We start from the raw sequence: 26,129 nt of genomic DNA on the forward strand, positions 1-26,129 counted from the left end.
GGCCTGGAGCTGCCCGAGGTGATGAGGTGCCTGTCAGCTGTCTTGCTGTTAACATGCCTCCTTTCCAGGGCACTCAGGGGTGCGGGACCTCTGCCCCGGGGCCTGCTGAGAAAGAACTACAGATGTCCTGATGTATGTGTACTGGAGATGCAGTCCTGGGATCAACAGGTTTTCCTGGTTTTAAATTGAGGACAAACAGCTGACATCTGTTTGGGGAGGGGACTTTGGGGCATGGACGTTAGCAACTATGGTCCTTCAGTGTTTGGCTCCCAGTCCACTGCCCATGAGGCCTTGCTGATGTAAATGCCCCTGTCACAGGGTCCCTGGCCAGGCACACTGCTACCCGCTGGTGAGCCCTGATTGTGCTCAAACCCCAACCCGCCTGGTCTGGTACCTCAGAGGGAGCAGGGGAAGGCAGGTGGCAGGCAGCTGGGCCTTGAAGGATCCCTATGTTTGCCACTGGGTACAGGAAAGAGGAAAAGGCAGACGGAACAGCCAGGTAAGCACTTGCCTGCATTAAAAGGATGAGCAGAAATGTGAGGGTGGGAGGGGGCAGATAGTGGGTTCATGGTAATTTCTTGCCTAAAAATAATAGTCACTTAAGTTAATGCCTTCTTTTTTTCCAGTGACTGATGCCAGGGGATTCATATGTTATGTCCAATCCAAAGAACTCCATAGGTATCTTACAAATGCTCCCACTTTGTAAGAAAGGAAACGGAGGCGCGGGAAATTGGACCCCTCTTCCTAATGCCACGTGTAGGAAGTGGAGGAATGTTTTACGTGCAGAAGTTACACACAGGCTGGGCCACAGCCTGGCTCCCCTGCCTGTTGGTCCCGTGAATCCGGGCGAGTGAAGCTGAGATGACACCTGCCTCTCAGGGTCTTTGTGCGGCAGGATCACTAGGCGCGCGTGACTGTGCCTTGCACGGAGCCCATGCTCAGGGCGTGGGCAGGACTCAGCCTCTCTCTGCAGACCCGCAGGCCGCAGCCCCTGCGGACCGAGAGCCCCTGGCATGGGGGAAGGGGGTGAGCTGGGAGTGAATTGGCTGAGAGTAAATGACGGGGCCCTCTAGAGAGCCTGCATTTTCCCGGCGTTCAGGAAGTGGGACTGTATTTTGGAAAAGGTCGTGGAAGTTGAATGTCATCTGGCCTTGTCCTCACAGATCCTGGGAAATTGCTGACAGCAGTGTCCTGGCCCAGGATAGCATGTCCTGCCCCTTCCTGCTACTTTCTCCCAACATCGACCCTCAGCCCTGCCTGCTGTCCTCTAAACTGCCATGCCACATTGCCTGGGCGGCTGTCACCACCGGTCCCTCACGCCTCTGCGGGGCTTCCGGGTGGCTATTGGCTTCCGTCTCGGTCACATCCTCCTTAGGGTGGGCAATGCCAGCGCCTCTGCTTGTGGAACCAGCACTGCTCTCCCGGGATGAGCCGTGACCCCGAGGGTGGGAAGGACGGTGCAGGGACTCCTGGCACGGAGCGGTGAGCCCGTCTTCAGTGCGGAAGCGGCTTTTCCGTGCCGCCCAGGAGCCGTGTGTCCCACGGGTTAGCGGTAACAGGGCTTGGAGGGCCGGCCCCGCACTGGAGAAGGCGAACGGCGGGATGTAAACCATCTTTCCACCTGGGAGGAGGGAGCTCCCGGTGCGGCCAGACCCTCCTCCGCAGCAGAGAACATTGCTGCTGCAAAGACAGTAACAGAATTTGACACTCCCTACTCTCCGGGGAAGAGATTAGATGTAGAATAGCCACTTTCAAGGGCCGGGGAGGAGGAGTGCAGCTGAAGAGGGGGAGGAGGGGCCGGGACTTCCCGTCGAGGCGACAGCCTGCTGGTTATGCACACGGGCACCTTTCCATTTTTAAAGCTCCACAGGATTCTCTCCCCAAACAGCACATTTTGCAGCCTCCAATTTCCTTCTCTGTGCTCTGTTAGCATCAAGCCGTCTCCCTGTGCCGTTCAGTTCCCTCTTCAGATGCGTGTGTCTGCGGGATGGGACTGAGCGGGCAGCCCCTGGCCGCTCCTCTGGCTGTCACCTGCCTGCCACGCAGGGCCAGCGCGACGGCGCTGTCACAGCCCTGCCAGCTTGCTCCAGCCCCACGTGGTTCCCTGGGCCCACAGTGAGGGTCTCGGGGCTACTGATTTCACTCCAGCCCCCCAAGTGCCAGTGACCTATCTTGGCTTCAGGAGCACAGTTTTTCATGTAAGCTAAGAGCCACCTGACTTGTGAAAAGCCATTTCTTGGGTCTGATGAACAAAATCTAGGAGGAAGAGTCCCTGTCCTGCAGGGTCCAGAGATGGTCCAGCTCCGATTCCTTAAAGGACCTGTGTTTTACCCCTTCCCGGGCCACTCAGATGTAATCCAGCTGGCATCATAGTCAACTCCCTTGACCTCAAGATGGAGCCTGACGATATGTCCTATCTGTGGAGCACTTTGTAATCCCCAAAGTTCCTTTACTTCTAAAGTGTCGTTTAATCTTCACAGCAATACAGGAGACAGACTGGGCCTGTATTATTCTAGTTTTAACAGAAGCAGCTACCAAAGCTCAGAGTGGTTAAGTGACTTGCCCAAAGTCACACAGCTGCCAGGAAGTAGGGTAGGACCATAAGTCTTTGGGACTTTGGTCCGGGACTCTTGGTGTTCACTGTACCATACAGGTCCCGCCTCCTTCCCTACAGTGCTCCGTACATGTACTGAGAAGTGGAAGAGTCGTGTCACTTACTGGACTTTTCACTTAGGGACTTGGGGTGCAGAGGTGGCCCCAGCAGTCTGAGAGTGGACCTAGGGCAGAGGCAGGGGAGCAGGGGCTTCTGGGCTTGGGGTGAGAGTGCAGGTGGATTAGGGAAATGAATGTCTGCATCTGTGAGAGTTAGTGACACACAGGATGGGGTGCGCACAGTCAGACTGGAGGAGGGCACCAGGCGGCACTCCCAGGAACGACCCAGAGCGACAGGGGGAGGCTGGCAGAACACAGCTCCCATCTAGAACCGTCACTTACACGATGCCTGGCTTTTCGCTTGCTGGAGCCCAGCCTCTGCAGAACGGGGCGCTGGGCAGGCAGGCAAGTCCTGCCGCGGCAGCTGGCCTCATGCCCACTCTCCTGTTGCCAATGAAAACCACAGGCACAGACTCGGAAAGTCAGTATTTGGTTCTTGAGTGGCTATTTTAGGATTTTATTAACCAGGAGCAACCCAGGGCACGCAGTCGTGGGTTTGCACAGACACCACGTGCCTCAAGAATCCTGGATGTGCGTCACGGTGGAGTTGAGAATTTCTAGTCCATGAAGGTCTCTCAGCTGAGCAGCAAACCTGTCGTAATCGGAACACAAGCTCCAGGACCTGTGTGCGGACTGCTGAGCCCAGGCCGCCCCTCACTAGCCCTGGCAGGAAGGTGGCAAGGGGCCGAGCTGGGGCCCTGGAGCCCTCAGGGAGGCCCGCAGACACTGCCAACACTGTCGCTGAGTGGCGGGTGTGACAGCTGATCCGATGGCACCTGCTCTCGGGAACTCTGAGCTCACACTAGCTAACGTGCCATGCTTTCTGTGGAAGAAACTCTCCATTCCTCCCATTTGAACAACCAGACAGAACTGGAAAGGACCTTGGATGCCATCCAGGCCAACCCTCTCATTCCACGGAGGAGGAGTCAGAGGCCCGAGGCTGCAAAGGACGGAGCCCGGCAGGCCGGACACCCTCCCTGCCAAGGGAGGCACCCCCTCTATGCCGGGCTCAGGGCTCCGTCATGCAGCCACGGCGGCACCTGCTGGGAGCGTGAATGACTAGGAGCTTAAACGGCTAAACGCATCAGAAAGAACAGAGTACGAGCTAAGCAGGAGCAGTGGACGCGGTTCGAGTGGAGCTGGCTTGCCTGGCTTGTCTCACGCTGGTTTGCTCCAGCAGGAGGATGTTATGGGCACTGGACCTTCTCCCATATGCTCATGCCCTGGGCAGGCAAGGATGAGGGGAGGGCTAACTCTTTTTGGAAAAGTAGAGGGGAAAGAAGGAGGGAGAGAGGAGAGATGGTGACAGGGAGGAAGGAGGAGTGGAAAGAGGAGGATGGAGAATGAGGGAGTGGAATCAGAGAGGACAATGGCAGGAAGCAAATCCCTGGCAGATAAAAGTCTTCCCTCTCTGGGTGGAGCCTGAGGGCCCCCAGTTCCCTCAGGGAAGGCTTCCTCCAAGAGGCAGCTACTAGGGCCCAACCCTGTCTGCAGGGAAGGAACCAGGGCTCCCGGGGCAGAGCCCAGCCAGGCAGGCGCCTGCTTGTTCTGAAACATGACCAGGGGCCCCGCACACCTGGGCTCGGCCGTGCACAGCTTCCCCAGAGCGATCCCTGCGTTCAGCGGCACAGCCCTCTCCCCCACATCGCGGGCTGCGAGCTTCAACAGGACCTGCACGATGTCCGTCTTCAGCAGGGAGGACGCCACCTGGGGCACCTCCATGCAGTGCCCCAGGCAGAGGGCGGCGTTGCCCACCAGAATCTCATCCTCCGAGCCGAGCAGCGTCATGAGAACACTGAAGTCTGCAGGAGGAGAACATGCATCGGTCCCTCCAAATCCCAAGCCAGAGGCTGGCAGAGGGATGGACGGCGCGAGGAGGTGTCAGTAGACACTGAGGTGCCCAGAAACTCTGAGATAGGGCATGTCACTCCCTCATTTAGCAAAAATGTACTGAGCGCCATCGGCTCCTTTCAGTGTGTGTCTCTGACGTACCTCAGAGGCCTTGGGCAGCGTCTGGCCCAACACTGATGGGAGTGGGTGAATGCTGCGTGGCAGGCACGGAGGGCTGTCTTCTCTAAAGTCCCCAGCCTTTACCTCAACTCTCCACCTGACAGCCCCTAGTGGAAGGCCACGGGCCTGCATCCTGGGCTGCAGGGCAAGCAATAGGGCCCAGAAGAAAGGTTCCTGCCTACTTGGAGAGGCCCTGGTGTGTCCCCTCCTGGCACATTCCAGGGGAGGGTAAGGAGAACAGCAGCAGGCTGCCTGGCCTGGGAACCCTGCAGCCGATCTCAGTTACTAGAGCAACGCTAGGCTCAGACTCCGGTGACTGTCCTTGCTCACTAAAAGTTGAACCTGTTTCTCCCCCCTCCCCTGGTGAGAGAGGAGAACCCATGTTAGGTCGGTCGGTCTAAGCAGAAAGCTTTAGAAACAATTTCAATTTAACTTGGCGACAGGCGGTAGCTCTCAGCTTCAACCCTGTTACCTGAGTCTGCAGCCTGGGCCTGCTACCTGTGCGCAGCCCAAGGCTAATTCAATGCTTTCCGAGCTGGAGGTGAGATGACATCTGACAGTGTAAGCACAGCTGAAGGCCGGGGAGAGGTAGCGGCTTTCCACTAAGTCCCTCCTTTCTGCTCACCTGCGGTTCCCTTTGCAGCTTCAAGGATGACTAGCCTCTGGGGTGTGGGCTCCGCTTAACGAAAGCATCACTTACTCTTGTCCAGTCTTATCACTTCCTCTCGTGCCTCATGGCAACTGTTAGTGCAGATGGCGAGGGTCTTCACGGCATAACGCGAGGCGGTCTGGCCTCCCGCCTAGATTGCGAGTGAGATTAGAAAAATACCATCAATCCTGCGACTGTTCTTGGCAGAAACCACAGTGAGCAGCTGTGACTTGCTCGTGGCGTCCTAACGCCTAAAAGAGAGGCCCACTGAGAACGGGCGCACTTCCAGAGGAGCGTGGCCCTGCGGAGGGAGTGGCACTCACCCCCTCCCCCAGCACAGCCCACACCAGGGGGTGCAGGCCTGACACGTACACCTGAGGAATCGCCTGGCAAGGCTTTGTGAGAGTGGCTGAGAAGAGAACGATGCTGTCGACTGACAGATCAACCAAAAAGGGAGGGAAGGACCCGCTCACTGCAGGATTTGAGAACAAGGGCTGACTTGCCAAGGCTGCCAGGCCTGCACAGAGAACATCAGGGACCTACATCATTTTACGAGGTAACAACTGTCAAATCATAACCTAATGCACGGTGCACATATGCATGCATAATACCACGTGTGTGCATGCAATCGGCAACCTCTGGCAGGTTTGCAAGAGCTGTCCAGAGTGAATGACAGTCATCATGCAAGTGGCAGCTGAAACTCAGACTGCCCTGTCCTGCCCTCTCAATACTGTCCCTGACCCAGCGCAGCAGCCCCACGCACAGCAAGCATGCTTCCTGGCCCTCCAAGCCCAGAGTTTTATGAGTAAGCCTCCCACGGGGTCACCATGCTAACACGGGTGAGTGACCCTGCTGGGCATAGCTATCGCGGAAGGGATCCAGAGATGGCAGCTGCGTGCGTCCCCTCGCCCTTCCGGGTGAGTCTGGTTACCTGTTGTACCCACTCGCTTAGACTCACTGCACTCCTATCACAGGGAAACCTGAACAGCCTTTCGTTACATCCTTTTGTAGCTGCACCCTGCGTATCTCACAATGGAGTTACATCCACCATCTTCCAGACAACTGGATAAAGCGCCGGGAGCGGGAAAACGCGAGCAGAGTAAGAGGCTGAGAAGCCTTGGTGGGAGTTACTCAGACCATCGTTTTCCGGGACAGAGGCCATGCATGTGTAAGACAGGCTCGGACACAGGGTTTCTATGTGTATTTAATGGACAGTTTACCTATTTAATTTATTTACTTACTTACTTAGAAGAACACAAGGAGGGAGGGGGAGAGAGAGAGAATTTGTCGTCCCTCCCATTTCTGCATTCATTGGTTGATTCTTGTACGTGACCCAAATAGAGATGGAACCCACACCCATGGTGTATGTGGATGATGCTCTAACCAACTGAGCCACCCAGCTGGGGAACAGTTTACTTATCTATTCTCCACTCTTTTGTTGATGCTCAGAGCACAGTCTGGGTGGACACGCAGAAGAGAATCCCCATTCAAGGTTGAAATCTAGCAGGGGTGCAATAGCGGCACCTCACTTCTGTTCCCCAAATAAAATGAGACGTTCCTGGAAGCTCCAGAGGTTGTGAGCAATGACGGCATTTTACCTTCAGGAACTTAATCATTTTCTTCACCACTCCTGCTCTCAGGGCCTCCACGACGATTTCCAGGGAGGAAGGAAGGGTGCGGCTGAGAACGCCAGCAGCTCTCTAGGGAAGCAGAAAGTGAAGGGTAACTCAAAGCTCCTTTCAGACATGCTGAGGACCTTTACAAGTGAACAAGGGGGAGGTGAAACAACCATTAACACTGGAAGCCAAATTTGCACCTTGATCTTAAAAATATGTCATGGCCAAGTAGCAAGCACTGCTGTTTTGAATGCAGCTGCCAGGTAGGCCATTCAAAGGGCTGTGAACATTGTCCCTGGAGCATTGTGGCTCCGCTCATTTCTGCTTCACATAGGCCACCCAGTTCGCCTTTTGTAAGCCCTGGCCACTCCGCGGTGCTGCCACCTTGGCCCAGGGCAACCTTTCTGGATTGATCCTTTGGGTCTTTTAGCTTTTTCTTTATTTGTTCTGAATCTGTCTTTTTGTTCTATTTTCTGGGAGACTTCCCATTCTAATTCTTTGAAATAGAAAGCTATTACTACAATTTGGCTATAATACTACTTTGAATTTTTCTGAGGATACACATAATAGTTATTACTTTTTTGCTTTTTCCTACACCATCTGTGTTTGTTTGTTTTTCTGGTCAATTTTTCTGTTTATTGTGGTTTTTCTATTTATGTGTATGGCTTTCCTGAAATGTCTAGGGACCCATAGCTGCTGATCACACTTATGAAAAAGATAACACAGTATGTTTGGGCCTGCTGTGTTTATGGGAAGCTGGTGAGAAAGTGGCAGGTGGCACCCCCAGATACTAGACAGCACACACATCTTCTCTGGTCTCCCGGTGCCTCTGAAGAAACGTGCTCAGATTCTGTGCCCGGGGGACAGATGGGGGCTGCCGAGTGCAGTCCCCTAGGCTCCCACTGCTGCCCTGTTGCACCTGGCATTTGGAAGGTGCCATCTTCTCCAGGGTCCCTTTCCCAGAGGTGTGCTCCTCAGTCTGTGCTCTACACCCAGGTTTCTCCAGCTCTGCCTCTCCTGACCCACTGGTGTCCTCTTGCCTGTTCACTTTGTTGATGTGGGTTCCTACTTCCCCCCAATGCCTGTAGTCTCGTTTTAAGAGGTCTCAGAGGGAGAAGGCATAGACTGTGTTAGCACGACATCAGTCTTGCTTCCCCCGGGGGCTGGAATGTCTCCACAGCTGACAGCACAGATCTCTTTCCAGGCTCGAGACAGTAGAGAGCACCCTAAGGAAGGACCGATTCTCCTGCTGAAGCTGCTGCCCCCAACTGTGGCACATGCAGAGTCCTGGGAAAGTCTGGCCAAGGGAGTCCTGAATGGTTAGCACGAAGCTAGTGCTGGCCTAGCTTTAGGTTTAGACTAGAGGTGGGGCCTATACGGCCCGTGGGTCATGGAAGGTCCACAGAATCATGTTGTCTGGTCCTCCCAAGGCATGGGGGTGAGTTAATTAAATGTCTGACCAAATATGGCAGCTAATTTTTAAGTTGATAATTTTGTATGGCCCAAGAATGATGTTATAAATATCCAAATGGCCCTTGGCAGAAAAAAAGGCTCCCTATCCCTGATTTGGACCATCCAGAAAATCCAATACCCAACAACAATGGTGCTCACCACTTTGGGGGTCATGGATCCTTTCTGAGGATCTGATGGAAGTTGTGCTGCCCCCCACCCATGAAAATGCACATACACTCAGAATTTTCTATACAATTGCAGTGGGTTCCAAGGAACTGCAGACCTGCCACGCGTTCCTAGAGCCCAGGTTAAAAACCCCCTACAATGCCGGAACTGACCTCAGGGAAGTGTGGGCATGCCAGCTCCAAATAGGATGCTCTTGGTCTACTTAGAACCTTTACCCCCATCCTGGAACCAGCCTCCAGTCTGTGACCTTTGAAGGGCTGGCTTCCCAGGATACCCTGAATGTGACTCCAGTGATTTCTCTAGGCTTTGGGGCCCTAATAGGCGGGAAAATTGGGGTAATTCTTAATGTGCATTTATACCACAGCCTGGGATTCTGGCAAATAGCCTCTTGAACCACATCAGTATCCCCTGACGCACTGTGCTCCCCATCCGCCTTCTCGGTTTTCTTATCCAAATGGAAACGGAGTTTAAAAGCCATTCCAGCATCTACCTCCAAGGGAGCTAAGGCCAGCATGCTTAAACAGCCTCCGGGATCACTGGCTTGAAGACCTGGGTTTGGTTCTGTTGATCATGGAAAAGAGATTCTACATAAAATCGCAGGACCCATTCCATTTGCACAAGGATATCTTGAAATAGGACAAATCAGATAAGTTCCAGACCAGACACCAAAGGGCTCCTGGACTTTAGAGGCTCCACAGATGGGTGCTGGGCAGTGCTCACCAAACCCCATGAAGCTGAAGGCAAGTCTGAGGATTGTGTGATTATGGGCACCATTCTGAGGAGCGTGCCCTCCCCATCCCTCAGAGAGCTGGCAGAATATAAAAAATGTGATGCCTTTGGAAAGGTAAGATGCACCAACATTACAACAACACGAAGGAGAACAAAGGATGCTGTTCTGGCTCTCCTGATCTTACTGTCAGGACTCCTCCATCCTGGCTGTTCAGCAGCAACATGCACCTCCTGCTCACCTCCGCGGCCCAGACCTGCAGCCATGGGGACAGAGAAGGGGCTGTGAATGCTCTGGTCATCAGAGTCCTTGATGGAGCTCCCCTCTGAGTCCTGATGAGAGCTGACCACCCTCCTGTGCACCACCACATTCCCTCACAACACCTTCTGATCTCCCCTCACTACAGGGCACCATACCTTGAGGGCAGGAACCACATTTTATCTGACTTTGTAAATGCAGGACCTAGCAGTGTGCTCATCCTGCACACTCAATTTTTTCTGAATGAGCACCTGACCAAGTGACTCATCTATCCCTCAGTGAAGCAGAGAGCGTGTCTCCCAGCATTTCCTAGTCCCACTGCCCGTGCTGGCTCTAGGGGCTTCTAGCTCTTGGTGAAAATGAGAACAGTCTATGCAACAGAATGTGTTTAGGTTGTTCCAGGGTTCAAGGTAGGGAGAAAAGAATACTGTACCTCAGAGACAAAGGGGGACTGAAGACACAAGTTCATCATGAGTCCTAGGAGTGCATATATGACGTCTCTGGACAGATCTACATCCTCCTCACACCTGGCCTTTGAAAACAAAACAAGGTAACCCATGACCTTTCTGTCATGAAGCTTCTACACACACACACAAACTAGTATACTAGAGGCCTGGTGCATGAATTCATGCATGGGTGGGGTCCCTCGGCCTGGCTAGCAATCAGGCCGATTGGGCCGGTAGGCCAGAGTGGAGGGACCGCAGGAGGGTGGCTGGCTGTAGGAAGTTGGTGGTGGGAGCGCACTGACCACCAGGGGGCAGCTCCTGCGTAGAACATCTGCCCCCTGGTGGTCAGTGTGCGTAACAGCTGCTTAGGCTTTTATATATATAAATATATATTTCTATATTTAGTTGATTTTAGAGAGAGAGGAAAGGAGAGGGAAAGGAAGAAGGAGAGGGAGAGGGAGAGAGACACATCTATCTGATGCCTCCGGTATATACCCTTACTGGGGATCAAACCTGCTACCTTTTGGTGTATGGGACAATGCTCCAACCAACTGAGCCATACTAGCCAGGGTTGCCTTGTAGCTTTTAAAGTTATCTTCCCTTGGCAATGGTCTCAGCATTACTGACACTGCGTACATTGCCAATGTCATGAACCTATGTGATGCTGGAAGATTAGAGACCAGTCTATGAGTTAGTGTTAGTGTGGGACACTCCCAAGGAGTCTCTTGTGCCTCTGCCAAGTGACCCTGGTTCAACCTGGTCCTGTGTTTACACTGAAGACTGAGCTGTTCAAATGGGTGGCCAAGCCAACTCCGCCAGCAAACCCTTCAAGGCTCTCCAGGGTGAATGAGACATGATGTGGAGGCTTGCTGAGGTCGGCCGCCCATAAAATCTGTGGTTATAGAAGGAAGAAGCCACTGGCTCCAGCACTCTCAAACAAAATTTTTAGAAGATTTAGATAATGAAGAAGAAGCCAATACCCCAAAGCAGATAGAAGACCAGCCTTAAGGAGAAAAGCTAAAATACCATGAGGCCCAAGCAAGCATCCCCAAATTCCTCAGAGGCAGACATCTGTCTTCTGGTGGCAGCGTCAGCACTGAGGCTCCCCATGATGGCAACACACTGGCTGAGAGCTGAGGTGTTGACTTCCTTGGGGTCTCTCTTCTGAAAGAGAATCATGAGAAAGCAAGTGTGCAGAGAGCAGGCAGATGATGCCAGCATCATCCCCAGAGGCACCCCTCGTGCACCGAAACGCCTGGGAGCCAGAGAGTGCAGCATCACACTGGCATCAACAGGGTCATGCTGGCAACAGAGTGGAGGCACATGGGTTAACCCCAAAGCATGTGGCCTGGAACAGAGAGGCCTCGGGCTCATCTCAGGGATACCACCAACCAGCCTGGACAACAGAGCTCCACTTCCACGTCTGAAAGACTGGGCTGTGGACGTGCTCAGGCCCCCTGAGACGTGGCTCCCAGGGACAGAGGCTAGTCCCAGCATGCTCTCCGCGAACTCCCCCACCCCCTTGCTCTTCCCTGCCTCCCCAGCTCAGATCGCCACACTCGCCCTCCTGACCTGGACAGCTTTCATTCAGGGTGGCACACAGTCCTTATGACCAGACTGGGGATCACAGGGGACTGATGAACCTGAACACTCCCTCGCCTTCACCCCAGACGCAGAGGCCACGTCCAGCTCTTCCTCCCGCGTGATGAGCCTGCATGTGCCCTCTCCACCTGGCCCAGCTAGCGCTGTTTTAATAAGAACTGTGTAAATTCCAGCTGTGAATAAATGATTCCTGAACCTGAGAGTCAACAGGCGCTCTGGAGTGTGACTGTGTTTAAACTGCTCATGCCCCTGAGAGTCAGAGATGATGAAACGAAGACCTGCTCACCAGCACGCCTCTGAGAGCCGGGAGAACACCTGTGAGGTTGGCCCGGAACCAGACTTGGAATCTGTTGGGAGAACACCAGCCGTGATTTAGCTCCACACTGTACAAGCTATAGGAGAAATGTAGAGTCTCAGGGGACGGAGTGAACAGACACAACCTCTGGGCCCCTGTGTTTGCCATGTGCCTGGATGACTCATTCGGAAACAGAAGAGAATGCTCCAGGTACATGACGCGGCTTTCATCTCTCCAAGTCTGAAGAATTGCCTTTGATGTTAAACATCAGGTCTCAGATGGCAGCACTGATGCAGAAAGCGCTGGAATCCCTAGGCTCTGCCAAACTGACCTCCCAACGCCCTGCCCTCCCCTCGCGCCGAGTCTGCGCTGTGTGCTGTGTAAACAGGAAGTGCAGTGCAAGCATGGTTCCTCGGCACAGCCATAAGGAGACCTAGCTACACATGTGCCTCCAGTGCTACACGTGTCTCCACATGCTACACACATCTCTGCACACTACACACACACGTCTCCACATGCTTCATACCTCTATATGCTACAAACCTCTACACACCCACACGCTACACACATTTCCATATGCTACGCATATCTCCACATTACAAACACATATCCATGTGCTACATGTCTCCACATGTTATACACATCACATGGCACACACGTCCCTACATGCTACACTCATGTCTCCACATGCTACACATGCATCTCCACACGCCAGAGCAGCTACTGAGTCCCCAGCCTGTGCCGAGGGCCTGTCCAGGAGCAAAGCAGCACTCTCTCACGATCATTTCTAAGCACGATGTTCTACAGGTGGTGAGGAAATTAAAAAACAAGAGACACTGAAAAAAAACAACACTTAAGAATTATGAAAAATGTAAGACCTTTACTGAATTCCCCAGTAGCTAAGCCAAAAAGAGCAGGGGGGATGGTTACCCATAATGCCACTGGCAACCCAAGAGGAGGCTCCATTTTACTGTGCACTCTCTCCCTCACTCACATCTATTCAGTACACATTTGCTAGGCAGTTCCCATTAGGTGCTGATTAAGGGAAAGAAGCTTCCCCAACACACAGTAGGCTTGTCTAATGTGTTTTAAGTACGTTACTGCTTCCAACCCCGTTGAGGACTGGGTCCCCTGGCCCGAGGGGCTGTAACAGCAGTGCTGACCGTGGCCCAGGAAGGCATCAGCCCTCCTACTCAGTGGGCCTGCGATGCCCACTGGCCAGCCTCCCTGTATGCTGCACATTCTAAACTATCAGACAGTCAGCAACAGTTAAGGAGAGATGTCAACTTCTGTAAATAAATGCTACCTTTCTTCCAGCGCCAAGTCTGTGAGCAGTCCCATGGCTGAGGTGGCCCTCTCGTCTGAGAAGTCAAGAAATGACACCAGGGCTTCTAATAATCTGCAAAAAAATCCAGTACAACCTCAGAGTGGGCTGTCCTCCAACTGACAGCATTTCCATCAGGGACACCTTGCAAGGAGGCCAGGAAGGAGCCAGGTGCAGGTGAGGTAGCTGGAGTGGCCCTGCCATGGCCCCTAGGAAGCCCAGCTCCTGGCCATCCATGACACAGACTCTCCTGCAGAGTGGCTCTACCACCATGTGCAGTCCCAGGGTTGAACATTTTTAACCCAAGTTCACTGATTATCAGACGACTACAGGAAGGAATTGCTGGAGCTTCTGCCATGTGACTCTGGCTCGGCCAAGTTCAGTCACATAAATGACATCTAAATGGCATGCTACTAATCTGCTAATGACGGAAGTAGGAGGGCTCCCTAATAAGGTGAGGGATGGAATAAAGACTTCACAAAATTTTGACAGGCTGCTGAGTATATCAGACAAAATTTAATTCAGTTAAACTCAAACTCCTACACTTAGAGCTGGAAATTCTGCATAAGTAACAAAATTGGTAGACCTGGTTTATAACTAGTTCGTATGAACAAGATTCAAGGGTTATTGGGTAACTGCAAACCCATTATGAGCAAATAGTCCGGTGGAGTTGCCAAAAAAGCTAATGCAACCTCAGGTTGCCCTGACAGACTGACCAGCCCAGGACGAAGCAGGGGCCACTTGTGCAACCAGCAGGCCCATACTCGGCACCCACAGTGCTGTGCTCAGTCCAGGGAGGGCAGGACTAAGCACCTGGGTGATATGCCAGAAGCAAATTCATGTCACAGAGTGGGCACAGCGTCCACCTGGTGGGAGGTGTGGGAGGATGGCGGTGAAGGCTTCAAAGAGCAGATCATATGTTAGCTCTCACTTGAAAGTGTAGTGCTGGCTTTTTGTTCCGTTGTTCATTCAGTCGACACCTGCTGGGCACTGTCCAAGGAGCTTGCAGGCCAGTGTCAGGCACACGGGGAGCAGAGCATTCCCGGCACAGCACACAGCATTCACCAAGACGACGTGGCATCAGACAGCAGGGCACATTTGGGGGCTGCCAGCAGGTCCTCACAGCGAGTGCTGAGGGTGTGAGGAGAGGACACCCACATCTGTGATACTGCCTTTACTCAGCTGCTTGTCTAGGCAGAGTCTGGAAGTCAAGTCCAGAGGGAAACCAGGATGCTTAACATGGAAAAGACCAGGCTCCTTCACGCCCTGCAAAGTGGGAGAGATGACGTGTTCTGTAGGCCTTCGACAGACTGACCGAGGCCTCGGTATCGGCAGCAGCATTGTCCCAGATTAGAATGGGGCAGGCAGTTTGTGCTCAGTGAAAGGAGGTAATTTTCCATCAACAGCACATCCTGTGGGAGGTGAGAGCCACATCCTTTTGTTAGCTGGGAAAAGACCCCAGTCCATCAGCTGTGGTAGTGTCCATCCTAATCAAACTGACTCGAAGCTGGAATCTCCCCTGGAGGGCAGCGTGCACACCATGTACATACTAGGATGCCCCCGAGAGGACATCGGTGCTGGGCAGGGCTGGGCTGGATAGTTGACGACACCCCAGGCAACTTCAAGTTTCTGCAACTCCCCCACGTCCTCGGGAGTGAATTCAGTGTTCCTCTGTCACAAATCACTTATTTTACAGTTAGTTCTGATTCTTCCTCCGCCAATTGAAATCTGTTCTCCTCGCTCTTAAAGACAATGCTGATGAACCTGAGTAGCACAGAGGAGGAGCTGAGCTGGCAGCCTAAGATGATCTTGCTTTTAGTCCCGGGAGCCATGAGCAACGAGGCTTCTCGCTGTGTGAGAGTGCACATCCTAACTGGACTGAAGAGAGCAGCTGCCCCTTCCCACCCTCCTCATCTCCTTTACTGTTGGCGCTTTCTGCTTTGCTGGCAAGCAGCTGTCCCTGTAGATGGACCACACATCAGAAAATGGTCGAATGCACAGTAAATGCACTTTCGCATCCGTTTAGGACCTGAGCATGGGTCCTGGAGAGAGCAAATGCGTATCAAGTTATTGTTGAGTCCGCACCACGTGTCAGGCATGACACTGGCCACTTCCCTCACTGTGGTTGAAGCTGTTTGCTGGCGAACCCCACGGAAACCCTGCCATCGCCTTCTTCCCTGCCTGACTCGACTGTGGAAGCTGGAACCATTTTCCAATCACAGGTGGCACGTGACCAAAGAGAAACAGAAGCAGTTGTTTCTCTTGATAAAAGGGACAGACCCAGCTGGTGCTAAACTGTCCTAAAGCGGGAGGTGATGCTTGGAGTGGCAGCAGCCTGTGTGACCATGAGGGAAGGGTCAAGAGAAGGGCAGAGCCCTTGACTCTGACACCTTGAAGCCATTCCACCAGCCAATGCCACCTCTGGTCTCTGCTGTTACGTGAGAAAAGAAGACCAGCTCCTCTTGGTCACGTGTTCTGTTGAATGCAACAGAAAATGTTTAGCTGGCATCCACGCATCACCACTCTGAAGCTGCACCATAAGTCTGTGAAGCAGGGAAGACACCAGGCTCATCAGGGCTAAGTAACTTTCCTGGGTCGCATAGCAGACAGAGACAAGCAAGGGTTTGGGGTCACGACTGCTGGCACCTAAAACCTCGCTGTTTCCACAAAGTGGCCCTGGCCCTCCTAGTTCCCGTCACTGTCCACTTGTTCCGTCCATGCACCGTATAGGGAAGAGCACCTGCGAGGTCCCGGGGCCTGCCTGCAGCCCGGCCCGCTGCAAACCGTCTCGTTTCACTGCACAGAGCACATTCCTCGCTTCCTGGCCTAGTCGGGGTGGGCGTTAATGAGAACAGCAGGCATTGAGGTAAAAAGCTAAGGCTTTTTGGCTATTTAAAGAGAGCAGGCAGACTCCCGGGATGATCATGAATGCCACTCTCCAAGACACTGGAAAAATTCCAGTTGAAACCCAAGCAATTCAAAGACAGCTTAGGGGAGAGAAGCTTACGATCCTATAGCTACACTTACGCAAAGAGACCAAAACCAAACAAAACATGTGATGAAGGGACTGAGGAAAAGTCTGATGGCACCTCTCCTGTCAGAGAGGTGAGAGGGAGACGGGCTGCCTTCACTGGGCAGGTGATGCTCTGAGACGCGGGCGGATCTTCCTTACCGGGTCAGGTCCAGGTGGCTGATGACCAGGCTCCGGCCGGTCTTCGTCTGGGCGAGCTGCAGCAGCAGGGCCAGGCTCTGCTGCCGGACGGGCAGGACCCCGGAGGCCAAGAGGGAGGGCAGCAGCCTGCCGGAGCCAGGGTGCGTCACGAGCTGGCGCTCGTTTTCCTCTGCAAGACACGGGAGCGTTCGCCTTGCGCACCGCGGGCAGCGATTACAGCTCTGTGCCCACCTCCAATCCTCCTCCACTCATCTGAGAGCTGGGATAGTGAAGTGTAAGGGCACGGACTCTAGAAGCAGACTGCTGGTCTCAATGACCAGGTGGATGACCTCAGCCGATCTAGGAACTCCCGTGCAACTGCTCCCTCATCAGTGAACTGAGGAAGGTGACGGCTAACAGAGGGTTAAGTGAGTTACTACGCGACGGCGATTACAGCAGGGACTGGCGCACGTACATTAGTATCATTCTTGTCAAAGGCTCCTTGGTATGGCATGTGGAAATGTGAGGAATGGGGAAGAAAGCAGATGAACTCTTTAGACCTTCCACTTCATATAATGGCCAGACTCCTTGCGGGAAAACTAGACTGTCCCATGAGAACGCTCAAGTGTAAAGCGTGCCCCCTCCCCGCACGGGAAGCCACTCCAGGCAGTGGCCCTGGGTCTTCCCCTCTCCCTGGGTCACTTCCAACCAGGCGTGTGAATGTGAGGGCATCAGGGGTGCAGGTGGAGGATGAGGCTAAGCGCCGAAACAGACCCGTTTGTCCAGCTCATGTATTTTTTCTTATTCTGGAACAGGAGCTGACTGTGAACAACTGAAATAACGACAGGAGGAGAACAGCTGAAAACAAAAGTCCCATCTCGTGTCCTCCTCCGGTAAGCCCTCCCCGAAAGGAGCTGCTCCGCCTCCCTGCATGAATCCTGTTCCCAGTGTGACCCACCCCACACTGCACCTGGCTTCTCCCTCCCACTCGGCAACATGCACACACAGGCCCATGTCCTGGCCTGTAAGCAGTCCCTCGCTCATGATACTAGTTTGAGTATCATGCCCTTCAGGAAAGAGACCCCTGCTTCTCTAGTTTTCTAGAACCTATGATTCCTTCACTCTAATAAATCAAGAAAAAAAATTACATGATCTCATATTCAGCAGTTTACAAACTACATTCACAAGCTCTATTGCTGGCTCCTCACAGGAGCCTGTGAAAAAGAGACACAGCTACCGTTACTCTAATTTCAGAGTTTATGTCCCAGGTCAGATCTTTTCCTATAAAAATACAATCTTTTAAAAAATAATGGAAATGGTTCAATTTTTTATTTACATCGAGGTCACAAAAGTGTTCAGATTCTATAGACTCATTAAACCCCAGAAGATGCTGCTATGTAAAACACTGAGGCGGAAGGCAAGCGAACTCCTCACACACGTTACTGTCCTGCTTTTGCACACGGATCAGTGTCACAGATGTGGCAGATGACCGCTGTTGGGGAGCACACAGGACTTGGTTGGAAAGTTGTAAGGAGGACATTCTGAAAAAAGGGGAGCGCGTGGAAGGCCGCCTGCCCTGTTTATTGGAATTCCTACTTAGGGGAGACAGGGGAGTATCTAGCGGCATCCTTAACTAGTCCTTGACCTTTCCAAACAAGTCTGTGCTTTGCAGAGCCCCAGGTGTTTACTGGAATCCTTATGCTTAACCCCTGGATGCCCTTGCCTAGAGGACAGTGTAAACACGTGTCCTCCCAAGATTACTCACCCCACTGATTGTATCTAAAGATAAAAATTCCAATAAAGGCCTAATGAGGCAGACAATAGAGGCTCCTCTGGCTACTAAAGTCTGGGGCCCCTGAGCCCTCTCTTACACAGTCAATCTGTGTCTGAGTAATCTGTTCACCCGCCATTCAGGGGCTGCTGGTCAGCCCCGGCAGACTGTAAAGCTCGTGATGCTCAACTGGGTCCTGTGGTCAGCAAAAACCCCAGTTGAGACCACTCATCACGCCGACAGCGGCCTCGGCCATGCGGATGGCGCTGCAAGGGTGCCAGGGACATAAGTGGGTGCAGGCCTTGATTCTGATCCATATGCTTTTTTCTGAGGGAAGGTCCAGACATCGAGTCTCCAGGGCTCGGCCTCTGGGGGAACAAACTTGTCTGCCCACGCAGCTCTTGCATTAATGGGTGTTAAGGGTGATGAAGTGCCCTGATCGGTTTGGCTCAGTGGATAGAGCGTCGACCTGCAGACTGAAGAGTCCCGGGTTCGATTCCAGTCAAGGGCATGTACCTTGGTTGCGGGCACATCCCCAGTAGGGAGTGTGCAGGAGGCAGCTGATCAATGTTTCTCTCTCATTAATGTTTCTAACTCTCTATCCCTCTCCCTTCCTCTCTGTAAAAAATCAATAAAATATATATATATTTTAAAAAAGGGTGATGAGGTGTGATAGGCCAGGCTTACCGTTCCCCCTGCACACAGCTTGCCAGAGCCTGAGAACAGACACACACAGGGTCTCTGCCACTGCATCCTTTCCTGCCGTGGAAAAGCACCTGGAATGGACAAGGGGGAACAATGTAAAAACTGGAAGTCAGTCTTCATCTTCCTTTCAGCTGGTTTCATTGCACCAACAGGCCTACAATATGGGGTGAGAAGTGGTTCTATAATCCAGAGCTGCAGGTCACCAGGACCAAAGGACCGTGAGGCACTGGACTGAGAGCTCCAGACAAGGATGCAGGCTGAGGAGGCCACTCTGGGGGCGGGGAGGGGAGGCAGCGAGGGTCTGAGCCAGGGGCTAAGGGTCATGGTCACACGCGACCTGTGCATGGTGGCCAGCACACCACTTAGGGTACATGGGCCTCCTCATGCAGGCAAACATGTGCTGGTGACTCCAACCCACAGTAGCATCCTAAGCCTCAGGAATTACACTAGAATAACTGAAATACAAAATAAAATAAAAATAAATTTAGCAAACAGCCGCCTATCATATGGGTCTTTCTTCAGATGAAATTATAGATGGGAGCAGCCAGGACTCAGCTGACCTCATTTCCTGATATGATCAGCTAAATTCCCGAAGGAAACGAACAGCAATCTTGCAGCTGGTGGGAAGCCAGCAGCACCGTCGCGTCTCGGACTTTGAAGTGCTTGGGGAAGCCCTGGGAGGTTCTGGGACCTTTTCTGCAGTCACTGTGGCATAACTAACACTACCCGAGGCTCCGGCTCCAGGGCGCACACAGCACCTCTGCACTGGACAGGGGCCACCGACAGTGACTGCGCGGGGCTCATCCAGTGAGGTCTCTGCCCATGCATTAGTGTCTGCTTCCATGAGAAATGCTGGGCTTTCCTTGCGTTGACACTGGCTGTCTTTACAAACATGCCTACCTTCTTATGACTTCATTCTCACTGATGATACTGAATCCATTGTGTGTTCTGAATAAAGTTCGCTCTGCGCCTAAAGCAATGTCAGAGAAGCCCATGTCAGACTCCTGAACTGCCTGCTGTCCAGCTGTCACCACCCCGGCTGAGAAGAGGAGCTTTGGGACCACTGTGTACAGGGACTGGGACGGCTGTGTACAGGGACTGGGACCGCTGTGGACAGGGACTGGGACCACTGTGTACAGGGCCTGGGACCACTGCGGACAGGGCCTGGGACCACTGAGTACAGGGCCTGGGACGGCTGCGGACAGGGACTGGGACCGCTGTGGACAGGGACTGGAAGCACTGTGGACAGGGACTGGGACCGCTGTGTACAGGGACTGGGACGGCTGTGTACAGGGACTGGGATGGCTGTGTACAGGGACTGGGACCGCTGCGGACAGGGACTGGGACCGCTGCGGACAGGGACTGGGACCGCTGCGGACAGGGACTGGGACCGCTGCGGACAGGGACTGGACCACTGCGGACAGGGACTGGGACCGCTGTGTACAGGGACTGGACCACTGCGGACAGGGACTGGGACCGCTGTGTACAGGGACTGGACCACTGCGGACAGGGACTGCGACCGCTGTGTACAGGGACTGGACCACTGCGGACAGGGACTGGGACTGCTGTGTACAGGGACTGGACCACTGCGGACAGGGACTGCGACCGCTGTGTACAGGGACTGGACCACTGCGGACAGGGACTGCGACCGCTGTGTACAGGGACTGGACCACTGTGGACAGGGACTGGGACCACTCTGTACAGGGACTGGACCACTGTGGACAGGGACTGGGACCACTGCGGACAGGGACTGGGACCGCTGTGTACAGGGACTGGAACCACTGTGGACAGGGACTGGGACCACTGTGGACAGGGACTGGGACCACTGTGGACAGGGACTAGTACCGCTGCGGACAGGGACTGGGACCGCTGCGGACAGGGACTGGGACCACTGCGGACAGGGACTGGACCACTGCGGACAGGGTCTGGGACCGCTGTGGACAGGGACTGGAACCACTGTGGACAGGGACTGGGACCACTGTGGACAGGGACTGGGACCACTGTGGACAGGGACTGGGACTGCTGTGGACAGGGACTGGAACCACTGTGGACAGGGACTGGGACCGCTGTGGACAGGGACTGGGACCACTGTGGACAGGGACTGGGACCACTGTGGACAGGGACTGATGAAAGAGAACAGTGTGGTGCTCATCAGTAGGGGAACTGATGGCGGCTTTGAAACTGTTTACAGCTCTTAAGCAACCATTAAGTGCAACTGGGGTGAACCTTACCATTTATCCATTTCTCTATGGTTGGGGCGAGATGTGTGGGGTTCAGACAGGGTGGTTGGGGTATATATGGGGTATTGTGTGGGATATGCAAAGGGTGTGTGGATATGTGTAGGAAGTGTGGAGCATGTGTGAGTGGTGAATAGATGCAGTATATGTTATGTGGATATAAGTATATGGTGTGATGTGTTTTGTGTACATGCTGTGTTGTGTGTTGATGTCAGTAAGTGTACACAGAATGAAGGCATGCTGTGTGTGTGTTTTGTGTTGTACTGTCTGTGTGTGGTGTTTATTGTATGGATGTTGAGTGTACGCATGCCCTGAGGAGAGGCTGGAGCGGGGGTGAGGGTATATTTCTTGTGCATCCCCTTTCCCACCTACATTATTGTAGATCTTCGATCAATATTCATGGAAGGAAGGGAGTCTCTGACCTCTAAACTCTGCCCCTTCACACCGACAACATTCATGAGGCCACACGTCTCTGGCTTACAGTCCTCCATCAGCTCAGTCAGGATCTCAATGCCCCCCGCGTAGAACAAGGGGTTCTGGTCGGGCTTGGAGAGAGTCCCCAGAAGATGCCTGGTCGTCACAGCTGTGCTCTTTCCTGAGTCCAGCAGTTGCTGGGCTTCCTTCTCCTGGAGGTCTGCCTTCTCCCGAAGATCCACTTGATCCAGGTAATCTAGCAAACAAGAAGGGAAACAAAACAACCCTGGCACCAATGCTACCACACAAGGAGTGACCTCTGTGAGGATGGGGCGTTGAGAGGCATAAGCATTAAAATAACTCTAACTCATCTTCAGCAAGGAGAATTTTAGGAAAAGTGTACAGTCTGCACCCAGAACTTTAAAATCCTGGGGATGCAAAAACAGAATTCCCTATCCAGAAGGCTCTAAAGGGTGGTGTGTACAAAGGAGGAAGGCAAAGATCTGAGTTGGCGAGCAGAGGAGAGAGGCGCAGGCAGCCTGTTAACACAGAGGATGGGATGCAGGCAAGGCAGGGCTTTGCAGCCGCGGAGAGAAGGCATGAAGGCAGCCGAGGGCCAGAGCAGAGGACTGGCCATCAGCAGGAACATTCTCACCTTTCACCTGTGTCTGCAGCTGGGGGTTTATTTCTAAGATCTTCTGAAAACACTCTCTAGACTGGAAAAAAACAAACAAACACAAGACCTTGACAAGTGGGTATCGGGCAAAGGTGATTATAAGAAAGACACCAGGTATCACAGGACTTGGCTTCATTATTTCCTCTGGTCCCTCCTGCTCCCGGCACAGGAGGCAGGCATGTGAGCACAGCATGCATCTGACATTTTTTTTTTTTTTTTTTTAGGCTTCTCTGGGTCTACAAAGCAATGGGTATTATTTCAAAATTTATTTTTAAAAAGTAGTGCTGTCATATGACCTGTGATAGAAAATTTCCATTCCTAAATCCTTGTGGATCATGTCTGGCTAAGGTTAAATACAAAATTTAAATATGATATTTGCACTGGGCGAGAAGAGGAGGCTACCTGTCAGATATGCCCAAGGGAGTCAGGAAATAAACAAAGTTGGAGACATTGTTGACAGAGATTGGGAACAGGAAACAAGAGATGCCTACTGAAAGGGTACAGGGCTGCAAAGAGCCGGGCATATAGAGTCAGCTTGAAAGCTTGAGTGAGGGGCTCTCACTGAGGAAAGTGCTGGACAGAAAGTTTCTGGAAAAAGAAAGATTCTAGTTCATGAGGCACGATGCTGGGTTTAGGGCAGTGCTGTCCTCAGGAATATCGAGAACTGTCCATAGGGTACCAAGAGAAAAAGCACAGGGAAAACAAAACAAAACAGTTCTGAGCTTTCTTGAAGGCTCAAGGCTTGTTTAGAAGATTAGGATTAAGAAATAAACTGAAGAAAAACCACGTTAGTAAAGAACAATGTCGCAGGATAGAGGATACACATCAAACACGGTAACTGCTATGGGCTAAATGTTTGTGTCCCTAAAAATTCCTATGTTCAAACCTAAACCCTCAAGGGGATGACTTAGGAGGTGGGGCCTGTGGGAGGTGATTAGGTCATGAAGAGGGGGCTCTCAAGAACGAGATTAGTGTCCTTACTAAGAGGCCCCAGAGAGCTCGCTCACTCTCCGGCTGCCTATGAACTAGGAAGCAGACACCAAATTTGCGGGGTCTTGATCTTGGACTTCCCAGACTCCAGACTGTGAGAAATAAGTGTCTGTGGTTTAAGCTACCTGGTCTATGGTATAGCAGTCCCAAAGGACTAGGACAGTGATCCTGTATCCAACTTCTTTCTAACCCTAGATCTAATCTACCAGCAATTCCTGCTGGCTTCCCTGCCGGTATATGTCCAGAATCCCATCACTTCTCACCACCTTCATCACCAAGCCGGTACAAGCCATCATCACCTCACTTGGATAATTTGTTGCAAATTATTACTTATTTAACTAGCCTTATTACTGGTTCTGTTCTTTATTACCATGTCAAAATATAGTCTCAACTTAACGGCTCAAATACAGCAGAGTGAGCCATTAAAACATGAATCAGATCATTTCACTTCTTTACTGAAAACCTTCTGATGGTTCCCAGCTCACTCAAAGTAAAACCCAAGATCCTCCCAAGGCCTGCAAGGCCCGAGGGGATCAGGCCCCCACCTACCCCATCACCTGCCTGACCTCATCTCTTATCACTCTCCTCCTGGCTTGCTACATTCTGACTCTCTCTTCACCTGGCCCACTCCCCCATTATACATCTACTTCTTCTTTACTTCACTACCTCCTTTCCTTTAGAGAGGTCCTTCCTGACCACTCTACACCTTTGCTGCTTCCTGGTTAAGTTTTTTCAATAACACTATCACTACCCAACATACCACACATCTACTTATTTGGTTTTTCTGTCACGTGGCCACCTGTACCTGAAAAATATGAGTTAATTAAGTCAAAGATTTTTATTTTCTTTATTGCTATATTCTTGTTGCCTAGAATAGTACCTGAAATATAGAAAGCATGCAATACATATTTGCTGAGTTAAATAACTAAATGAATAAATGAGTGAATAGAATTTGGTAGAGAAGGGGAAATTAGTATTTTCTTTTCTACTATTAACCTTATTACAATAAAACTGTATTGTAATAATTAAAATGCAACAAAGGAAATATTTTTTAAAAAGACAAATATTTTTTAGAAGACAATTTCTTTTTAAAAAATCTAGTATCTTATGATGGAAAAACATTCCATGTTCATGGATTGAAAAACTATTATTAAGATGGCAATACTCCCCAAATTGATCTACAGATTCACTGCAGTCTCCATCAAAATTCCACCTGGCTTCTTTGTGGAAATTAACAAGCTGATCCTGAAATTTGTTGGTAATCAAGAGACCCAAAATAGCTAAAATAATCTTGAAGAGGCAGAGAAAAGTTAGAAGACTGTTTCCCAATTTCAAAATTTACTACAAAACTAAAGGAATCAAGCCAAATGAACAAATGTGGTATAGGCACAAGAATAGACACATAAATCTATGGAACAAAATTGAGGGTCCAGAAATAAACCCATGCATTTATGATCAATCAATTCTTGACAAGGGTGGCAAAATCATTCAGTGGTAGATAGAATAGTCTTTTCAAAAAGATGGTGTTGGGATGACTGGATATCCACATAGAAAAGTGTGAAGCTGGATCCCTTCCTCATACCATATACAAAAATCAACTCAAACTGGATCAGAGATCTAAATTTAACAGCTAAAGCCATAAAATGTTTAGAAGAAAACATAGGAGTAAATCTTAGGTTAGGCAATGACACCAAAAGCATAAGCAACCAAAGAAAAATATAGGTATACTTCATCAAAATTTAAAAATTTTGCCCAACTGGTGTGGCTCAGTAGTTGAGCATTGACCTATGGACAAGGAGGTCATGGTTTGATTCCAGGTCAGGGCAAATGTCCAGGTTGTGGGCTCAATCCCCAATGGGGGGCATGGCAGGAGACAGTCAACCTATGATTCTCTCTCATCACTGATGTTTCTATCTTTCCCTCTCCCTGCCTCTCTGAAATCAATAAAAAATTTAAAAATTTTGTACCACAAAGGACACCATCAAGAAAGTGAAAAGACAAAACAAAGAGTGATAGAAATATTTGCCAATAAGTTATTTGATAAGGGACTTTTATCCATAATATAAATATGGCAAAGGATCTGAAGAGAGATTTCTCCAAAGAAGATAGGCAAGTGGCCAGTAAGCACATGAAAAAATGCTCAACATCATTAGAAATCAGGGAAATGCAAATCAAAACCACAATGAGATACTATTTCACACCCATTAGGATGGTTATAATAAAAAAGACAGATAATGACAAGTATTTTTATTTCTCCAGAATGTGGAGAAATTGGAAGCGTACACTGCTGGTGGGAATCAAGAGGCTGCAGCCACTTTGGAAAACACTGGGCAGTTCCTCCAGAGTTAAAACAGTTACCATGTGATTCAGCGGTTCCCTGCTAGGTATTATTTACAATCAAGAGGATAGTAATCAAATGTCTCACAAAAACTTGTACCTGGATGTTCACATTAGCCCAAAGTGGAAACAACCTATTAATGTGGTCTCTCCATACAATGGGCTATTCAGCAATAAAAGGAATGAAGTGCTGATGCCACAGCTTGGATGACCCTTGCAAACATTATGCTAACTCAAAGAGGCCAGCCATAAAAGACCACACACTGTGTAATTCTACTCAGATGAAGAGCCTCGATTAGGCAAATGCAGAGACAGAAGTAGATTAGTGGTTGTCTAGGGCCGAGGTGTGGGTGGAGGGAAAGGGAGTGACTGCTAATGAATGTATGGCCTTTGGGGGAAGTGACACAAATATTACAAAATTTATTGTAGTGATGGTTTCACAACTCTGTGAATCGACTAAAAACCAGCGAACTGTGAAGATATACCAGCATGATTACTTTTGGGTGAAAAGGTTACAAGTGCCTTTTGTTTTCATCTTTTTCCCTTTGTCTTTCTCTCCAGAGATGCTTCC

At 51.3% G+C, this 26,129-nt stretch overlaps 1 protein-coding gene across 2 annotated transcripts in view; it reads right to left on the reverse strand.

Annotated features, from left to right (window-relative positions):
• Positions 1-3,133: 3,133 nt before the first annotated feature.
• TTC12 (tetratricopeptide repeat domain 12) overlaps positions 3,134-26,129 on the reverse strand; it is a 46,834-nt gene continuing 23,838 nt past the window's right edge. The window contains exons 8-21 of one of the 2 annotated variants that reach the window (XM_081098915.1): positions 22,211-22,271; positions 21,623-21,811; positions 19,805-19,874; positions 18,887-18,975; positions 16,450-16,618; positions 13,260-13,352; positions 11,945-12,005; positions 11,083-11,220; positions 10,044-10,142; positions 9,540-9,608; positions 6,970-7,071; positions 5,423-5,522; positions 4,289-4,514; positions 3,134-3,304 (exon numbers count right to left, since the gene is read on the reverse strand). In XM_081098915.1, the coding sequence (XP_080955041.1) occupies positions 3,229-3,304; positions 4,289-4,514; positions 5,423-5,522; positions 6,970-7,071; positions 9,540-9,608; positions 10,044-10,142; positions 11,083-11,220; positions 11,945-12,005; positions 13,260-13,352; positions 16,450-16,618; positions 18,887-18,975; positions 19,805-19,874; positions 21,623-21,811; positions 22,211-22,271 (1,542 nt within the window). In that variant the 3' untranslated portion in view covers positions 3,134-3,228. The remainder of the gene's footprint in view (positions 3,305-4,288; positions 4,515-5,422; positions 5,523-6,969; positions 7,072-9,539; positions 9,609-10,043; positions 10,143-11,082; positions 11,221-11,944; positions 12,006-13,259; positions 13,353-16,449; positions 16,619-18,886; positions 18,976-19,804; positions 19,875-21,622; positions 21,812-22,210; positions 22,272-26,129) is intronic. The other variant, XM_081098916.1, reaches the window with a different exon arrangement.

Source organism: Myotis nattereri (genome assembly GCF_964212035.1).
Source record: "Myotis nattereri genome assembly, chromosome: 9".
In the NCBI taxonomy this organism is placed as follows: Eukaryota; Metazoa; Chordata; class Mammalia; order Chiroptera; family Vespertilionidae; genus Myotis; species Myotis nattereri.